We start from the raw sequence: 8,662 nt of genomic DNA on the forward strand, positions 1-8,662 counted from the left end.
TGTCTTTAAAAACAGAACGGTCAAGAGACACAGGCTGGTCAATCTCTGATGAACACTGGTCCCACAGACACTTCTTTCTCCCACATGGAGTCTGGAAAAAAGGACAAGCAACAGGGGGGTTAAACGTGCAATTTTGCTCAGCACAAACCCTAAACATGCATACCATGTTCACATACCCGAGACAGAGGTCAGATCTCTTGCCTTCCTGGACCCACAAGTGCCATCACAGCAGCTACACAGTTGGTCCTCTCCACCCGCACCAGCCCACCTTCATACAAAGATCAGGTCCTGAATAAAAAGCACACGTGGATGTTTTTTGTGATGCAGCCAGCTAGTCAAGACCTACTTCTGGCCAACAAAAGAACAGGCCTTGTGCTCAGCATCAGTGGGGGAAGCAGCCGCAGTTGCCTTCAGCACAAGTAATGTACAGCTGTAACAAGAGAGAGGAGGGTCAAGCACCATGCAAAAGGTGATGGAACCAGGAGAGCAAAGGGCTTGCTTCAGACACATACAGAGCCAGTGTCACCCTGCTGAAACCTGAAAGCCTCCAGCTGGAACTGGAGCTTGAAATCCTGTGTACGTGGCAGGAAGCGAGAGGAGGAGCCAGTGAGCTTGGAATCCACCAGACACCTAGAAGAAATGAGGGTAAAATTAGAATACAGCACACTGCAAACAAACCCATGAGGAAATTAAGCTGCACCTCACCCATGGTTTTGAATGAAGAGATAGCTGGGAGCAGAAGCTGCATAAGGGTAAGGGGTAACCAGACAGGAATCAACAAACACCCGGAGGGGAACATGGTGTGTACTGCTTGACAGAAGCCTCAAAATGGATGAGATCTCCCATGTAATACACGTTGGAAGGCCTCTCAAACTGCCAGTCATCTGAAAAGAAATGCAGTTTTAGTAAGAGCCTACAATGTGAAGGGAACAAACATGTACCTACCGGTCATGAGCTTGAGCGAGAACACCAAAGCTCCTGTGCAATTTTAGTAGCAGCATATGGGATCCAGGCAGGCTGCAGGGCATTGCTACTCACATTGTGAAACCTGGTCACAAAGAAGAAACGTTATTAAAAGGTCATTGCTAAAAGAGAGGCATAAGAGAGCAATTAAGCTAGAGCTCACCTCAAATAGTGGCATTCAATACCAATAACAGCTCCACTGCTCCTGACAATTGGAGCAGAAGTGTTGGAAGCTGCCGTTGGTAGTAAGTCAGGGAAAAGGAATAAACCAGGGTATCGTTGGTCATCTGTATTGGAAGGGGGGGAATAAAATTAAAGCCTCAATTGAAAAAAAACAGATTCTTGACCGAGAAGGAACCAGAACTCACCACTACTTGGCTGCCACAGGCCTGCAAATAAGACTGAAAATACAGCAGCTGAGCCACAGAATCTTCTCCAGTCACCACACAGCCTCCTAGTGAGATGTCTGATGCCCGGATGAGCTCTCCAGAACCAAACAAGTCCTTCTTAACCTGCACGTGCACCATATTCTCGTCACAGGTAGCAGCCACGCTGCTGACAGATACCGGCTCCCTCATGAAATTGCACTGGGGGTGAGTGGGTTCCACTGGCATTTCAGGATACTTCCAGGTCAGCTCCTTTACTGGGCCAAGCAACTGCTGCTGAACACTGCCAGAATCTTGGAGTTGCCCAACTGTTCCCTGAGGCAAAGGAGCAAGAGGTGGACTGGCGGGGCATGAGGCGGCGGCATCCCGGGCACACAAACGGGGGACTGGCGGGACCTGAGGCGGCGGCATCCCGGGCACACAAACGGGGGACTGGCGGGAACCTAGGCGGCGGGCATACGGGCACAAACGGGGGACTGGCCGGAACCTGAGGCATAACGGGCACAAACGGGGACTGGCCGGAACCGAGCGGGGCATCCGGGCAACATACGGGGGACTGGCCGGAAACCTGAAGGCGGCGGCATCCCGGCAACAACGGGGGAACTGGGACGGAACTGAGGCATAACGGGCACAAACGGGGAACTGGCCGGAACCTGAGGCATAACGGCACAAACGGGGGACTGGGCGGAACCTGAGGCCGAGGCATAACGGGCACAAACGGGGGACTGGCCGGAACCTGAGGCCGAGGCATAACGGGCACAAACGGGGACTGGCCGGAACCTGAGGCCGAGGCATAACGGGCACAAACGGGGGACTGGCCGGAACCTTAGGCCGAGGCATAACGGGCACAAACGGGGGACTGGCCGGAACCTGAGGCCGAGGCATAACGGGCACAAACGGGGGACTGGCCGGAACCTGAGGCCGAGGCATAACGGGCACAAACGGGGACTGGCCGGAACCTGAGGCCGAGGCATAACGGGCACAAACGGGGGACTGGCCGGAACCTGAGGCCGAGGCATAACGGGCACAAACGGGGGACTGGCCGGAACCTGAGGCCGAGGCATAACGGGCACAAACGGGGGACTGGCCGGAACCTGAGGCCGAGGCATAACGGGCACAAACGGGGGACTGGCCGGAACCTGAGGCCGAGGCATAACGGGCACAAACGGGGGGGGACTGGCGGGGGGTGGCCGGCTGATACGGGGGGGGACTGGCCGGAACCTGAGGCGGCGGCATAACGGGCACAAACGGGGGACTGGCCGGAACCTGAGGCGGCGGCATAACGGGCACAAACGGGGGACTGGCCGGAACCTGAGGCGGCGGCATAACGGGCACAAACGGGGGACTGGCCGGAACCTGAGGCGGCGGCATCCCGGGCACAAACGGGGGACTGGCCGGAACCTGAGGCGCGGCATCCCGGGCACAAACGGGGGACTGGCCGGAACCTGAGGCGGCGGCATCCGGGCACAAACGGGGGACTGGCCGGAACCTGAGGCGGCGGCATCCCGGGCACAAACGGGGGACTGGCCGGAACCTGAGGCGGCGGCATCCCGGGCACAAACGGGGGATGGCCGGAACCTGAGGCGCGGCATCCGGGCACAAACGGGGGACTGGCCGGAACCTGAGGCCGGCATAACGGGCACAAAGGGGGACTGGCCGGAACCTGAGGGATCCCGGGCACAAACGGGGGACTGGCCGGAACCTGAGGCGGCGGCATAACGGGCACAAACGGGGGACTGCCGGGAACCTGAGGCAAAAGCCCTGTAGGCACCTGAGGTGGATTTACAGCAGGCCATGGAAATGGTTGACCAGGAGCTTGACCTGGTACACCTTTAACACCTGACAAAACTGCACCCATGCAAACACCTACAACACCTCCCCACAGTATCGCTACTACTGACCACCAACCCATGATGCCACACTACAATCCCCATTGTGTGGGATGGCCACTTTTATAGGAAACGTTATTAGCACTAATGACCTTCTAGATCTGCTAAGTCTTGCACTCGGTAGATTACTAGTACCAGTTTTAAAAAGACTAGATTGGGGTCACCTGGAGTTCACTTATCTCAACTCGTTACCGCCAAAACCTTGAGCTGAATCAGGTGTGGCCTCACTCTGACCATTTTCAGTCATTTAACTTTATTAGATTGCTGATAGGTACATGTTTCACAAGGCTGATTGTAGTTCCAATTGTCTTCTGGTGAATGAATATTGTGTCTACCCAACTGTATGAAAATGAACATTTGAGAAGCATTAAATTGGACTAGTGTGAAAAGTCAATGCGAATGACTTAGTATGCAAAAAAGGAAACAATAAAAATGTCAAGTGATGAAATCAACGCAAGCAGTAATTCCATACAGTATCAACTCAAATCATGAGTACATTATTTTGATTCTTTTTTTGCCACTCCTGCTTCTCTCCCCTTTACAGAATTTAGATAGTCACCAGTCTTCTTTAAAATAGAAGCATTTCCCATAAGGTCTGCCTCAACTTACATTTACAGCATTTTTCAGGCGCCCTTATCCAGAGCGAATTACAATCAGTAGTTACAGGGACAGTCTCCCTGGAGCAACTTAGGGTTAAGTGTCTTGCTCAGGGACACAATGGTAGTAAGTGGGATATGAACCTGGGTCTTCTGGTTCGTAGTCGAGTGTGTTACCTACTAGGCTACAACCACCCCTTGAACCACCTCTTCTTCTGTGCAGAGGACATGCTCTTCATCAGACAAAGATTCAAAGAGACAAACTGCTGATCAAAGACAAGAAAACTTTTTTTTTCTCAGACACATTGTCAATATTTAAATCCATGCCAAAGACAAAGTTTTTATGTCAAACATTCCAGAACAGTAAACCTGTTTAGCCCAGGGCCTTTTTTGAATAGACATACCCAAAATTAAAAAGAGAATATCTCTGCAACTGCATTGCCTATTAGTATAATTTTTATAGGAAATCATATTGCTCCTGAAACTCCTCCAGAGTTTAGGAATCAGCATAGATGTCAACCGGGTCATAGAAAAATAAAGATGGAAAAGTGCAATTTTGCAGTGTTTTTGCCATCTGAGAGAGGTTGTAAAAGCAGTAATCCAATTCCTATATTAACTTATAGTAATAGATCCTAACAATAAACCTGCATTAAATATGTTGCTATGACAGCAACATTTGTCCATTTGTGCACATTGTTGACATTTTGGTGCCGTTTAAGATTTCTCAGGAACCTTTAAAACTATTTTTGTTTACTTTCTTCTGACTTTAGTCATTAATTCCAACTAATTACAGCAGTTTTGCGACTGTTTTGGAAACATCACATCATATGTATGTTCCCCATATGAGTGAAAGTGATTGTCATTGTGAAACACAGCACAGCACACGGTGCGTGTCCTCTGCATTTAACCATCACCCTTGGTGATTGTGTGGACACGGTGCTTTGCTCAGTGGCACCTTGGCGGTCTGGGGATTGGAAACCGCAACCTTCCGATTAGTGTAGCACTTCTTTACCCGCTTGGTCACCACTGTCCCGTAAGGCCGTCCAGCTGATTGGCAGCGTCCAGAATTCTGTTGCTTAGCCACGTCTCAGTAAAAACAAAGACGCAGCAGTCTCTATATTCCCGCTGGGTAGTCTGCTGAAGTTTGATGTAGTCCAGTTTAATGGATAGTTGGATGGATGGGAGAGCCGGCTAGGATTAGCCCTTATCCTAGCACTGATCCCCACCTGTTTCCCGCGCTTCCGGTTCCTCGTGCACCACTTGGGGCACCAGCGACAGGTGAAACCGTGGCCTGGAGACCTGCTCTCCGCAACAGTCCGAGCGTGCACAGTGTGTTCTAGTGAGACGTCCAGTAGGTCAGCAGGATGACGAGGCTACCGGGAGTCTTGCCATCTTACTAAGCTGGTGTGTTACCCACTAGGCTAATACCACCCCCGGTGGTCTGGTAGCAGAAAGGGGCTAGAAGGCAAAGTGCAGTGGAGGGTCATTGATTGGTGGAGTGTGTCTGGAGTGTGTTGGTTGTGTATTCAGCGTTGGCAGACGAGGGAGGAGTTAACAGGCTGGAGTGTATTGGAGAGTCTCCGTTTAGGGGGAAGGTGTGGTGGTGCTGGTTGTGCAGTTGTTGTCAGAAAGCAAAAGATGTAGAAAGCACGCAAAGACATGAGCGTCATGAACAATATTTGTGTTAAACCACCTTAAGCACTTACAACCAATTCTAATTCTTGCAAATAACTGAGTTAGAGTTAGAACTAGACATCCTGAGTAGACAAGGTATTTCACTCCAATTTAAAGCCTGAATCTGATGGAGCTGTCATCCTGATATGTAAAAAGGGACAGTTTAGTGCAACTAACCTGTAGGGTCACTTTGCTAATGTTACAGAGAAGCGGATGAGACGAGGCAAGTCGCACCTGACGCTTGTTACACCTGGGAGGATCCCTATTTGTGCCGAAGGGCACTAGGAAGGAAATGTGACTAGGAACCGTCGCCCCTGAAGTCCAAGAGACGGTGTGGACTAGACTGTTCAGTGTGTCAAGGGAGGCAGCATGGTGTTCAGGGCTGCTTGGGGGAGGATGCTATTGTGCAGTCCTCTTGTATTTGCTGCAGAATTGTGTACCGGATTATGGGAGGGGGGTGAACAGTTGGCGGGAGTGCAGGGTTGGTGATGATGTGTGTTGGTCGAGGAGTCCAAAGTGAAACAGAGCATCAGTCCATGTTTGGAGGTCCAAAGTCAAAGACCACTTCATTGTCATTTCACTATATACAAGTACACAGAGACGAGATTGCAAAGGTTTGGAGAGTCACAGTGTGCAAAAACACCTACTGGACACTACAGAGTAGTTGTAAGTCCAATGGCATGGTGTACATCGCATGTCCCTTCTAATGCTAATTGGATGAAAGAAAGTTGCCAGTTTCTGTATTCACCTACCACAGCGTTATTAATTCACCCACAAATGAATTAAATTACAGAACTGATGAGACATGACCTTAGAACAGGGGCTTCCAAGTAAAATACGCATGCGCTCACCAGGAGTAGCCATAACGGAAGGGAACAGCATTACAGATTAGGACATGGCGTCAACTTTGTGAGAATCCTCTCTAGTGTCCGATCAAGGACTGGCAACTGAGTCCATCATGCTTTCGAAAAGCAGAGCAAGGCTACCCCCACAAACCCATATCATACTGGGATTAACGGCTACAGGCGTCACAATCACCACATCCCAAATTGAAACTAATAAAAGTGGACCCGTAGTCTTGTGGGTGGAAGTAGCATAGTGGGTACCACAGTTTCCTATGAACCAGAACACCCAGGTTCAAACCACGTTTACAAGCATTGGGTCCCGGAGCAAGGCACCAAATCCAGAGTGTCTCCAGGGGGACTGTCCCTGTAACTAAGGCACCTGAGAAGTGCCAGAAATGCAAATTGGGTTTGCTTCAAAAAGGAAAGACAGCAGACACTGATACACAATCCATTTCAGCATTTATTTTGTCTTAAAAACAGAACGGTCAAGAGACACAGGCTGGTCAATCTCTGATGAACACTGGTCCCACAGACACTTCTTTCTCCCATATGGAGTCTGGAAAAAGGACAAGCAACAGGGGGTTAAAACGTGTAATTTTGCTCAGCACAAACCCTAAACATGCATACCATGTTCACATACCCGAGACAGAGGTCAGATCTCTTGCCTTCCTGGACCCACAAGTGCCATCACAGCAGCTACACAGTTGGTCCTCTCCACCCGCACCAGCCCACCTTCATACAAAGATCAGGTCCTGAATAAAAAGCACACGTGGGTGTTTTTTTTTTGTAATGCAGCCAGCTAGTCTAGACCTACTTCTGGCCAACAAAAGAACAGGCCTTGTGCTCAGCATCAGTGGGGGAAGCAGCCGCGGTTGCCTTCAGCACACAAGTAATGTACAGCTGTAACAAGAGAGAGGAGGGTCAAGCACCATGCAAAAGGTGATGGAACCAGGAGAGCAAAGGGCTTGCTTCAGACACATACAGAGCCAGTGTCACCCTGCTGAAACCTGAAAGCCTCCAGCTGGAACTGGAGCTTGAAATCCTGTGTACGTGGCAGGAAGCGAGAGGAGGAGCCAGTGAGCTTGGAATCCACCAGACACCTAGAAGAAATGAGGGTAAAATTAGAATACAGCACACTACAAACAAACCCATGAGGAAATTAAGCTGCACCTCACCCATGGTTTTGAATGAAGAGATAGCTGGGAGCAGAAGCTGCATAAGGATAAGGGGTAACCTGACAGGAATCAACAAACACCCGGAGGGGAACATGGTTGTACTGCTTGACAGAAGCCTCAAAATGGATGAGATCTCCCATGTAATACACGTTGGAAGGCCTCTCAAACTGCCAGTCATCTGAAAAGAAATGCAGTTTTAGTAAGAGCCTACAATGTGAAGGGAACAAACATGTACCTACCAGTCATGAGCTTGAGCGAGAACACCAAAGCTCCTGTGCAATTTTAGTAGCAGCATATGGGATCCAGGCAGGCTGCAGGGCATTGCTACTCACGTTGTGAACCTGGTCACAAAGAAGAAACGTTATTAAAAGTCATTGCTAAAAGAGAGGCATGAGAGCAATTAAGCTAGAGCTCACCTCAAATAGTGGCATTCAATGCCAATTAACAGCTCCACTGGTCCTGACAATTGGAGCAGAAGTGTTGGAAGCTGCCGTTGGTAGTAAGTCAGGGAAAAGGAATAAACCAGGGTATCGTTGGTCATCTGTATTGGAAAGGGGGGAATAAAATTAAAGCCTCAATTGAAAAGAAACAATTCTCGACCGAGAAGGAACCAGAACTCACCACTACTTGGCTGCCACAGGCCTGCAAATAAGACTGAAAATACAGCAGCTGAGCCACAGAATCTTCTCCAGTCACCCCACAGCCTCCTAGTGAGATGTCTGATGCCCGGATGAGCTCTCCAGAACCAAACAAGTCCTTCTTAACCTGCACGTGCACCATATTCTCGTCACAGGTAGCAGCCACGCTGCTGACAGATACCGGCTCCCTCAGCTGAAATTGCACTGGGGGTGAGGTGGGTTCCACTGGCATTTCAGGATACTTCCAGGTCAGCTCCTTACTGGGCCAAGCAACTGCTGCTGAACACTGCCAGAATCTTGGAGTTGCCCAACTGTTCCCTGAGGCAAAGGAGCAAGAGGTGGACTGGCGGGACCTGAGGCGGCGGATCCCGGGCACAAACGGGGGACTGGCGGGAACCTGAGGCGGCGGCATCCCGGGCACAAACGGGGACTGGCGGGAACCTGCGGCGGCATACGGGCACAAAGGGGGGGACTGGCGGGAACCTGAGGCATAACG

General features: G+C 50.4%; 1 protein-coding gene across 1 annotated transcript; it reads right to left on the bottom strand.

Moving 5' to 3' along the window:
* Window positions 1–7,033: 7,033 nt before the first annotated feature.
* On the bottom strand, window positions 7,034–7,869 carry LOC114784228 (zona pellucida sperm-binding protein 3-like; the record flags this gene model as incomplete). The annotated part of the gene is given in 6 exon segments (XM_028969459.1): window positions 7,034–7,085; window positions 7,168–7,253; window positions 7,336–7,453; window positions 7,529–7,706; window positions 7,768–7,797; window positions 7,800–7,869. Coding segments are annotated over 6 exon segments (534 nt in total), but the record flags the coding sequence as incomplete, so codon positions are not given.
* Window positions 7,870–8,662: the final 793 nt, after the last annotated feature.

Source organism: Denticeps clupeoides, unplaced genomic scaffold, assembly GCF_900700375.1.
Source record: "Denticeps clupeoides unplaced genomic scaffold, fDenClu1.1, whole genome shotgun sequence".
Lineage (NCBI taxonomy): Eukaryota > Metazoa > Chordata > Actinopteri > Clupeiformes > Denticipitidae > Denticeps > Denticeps clupeoides.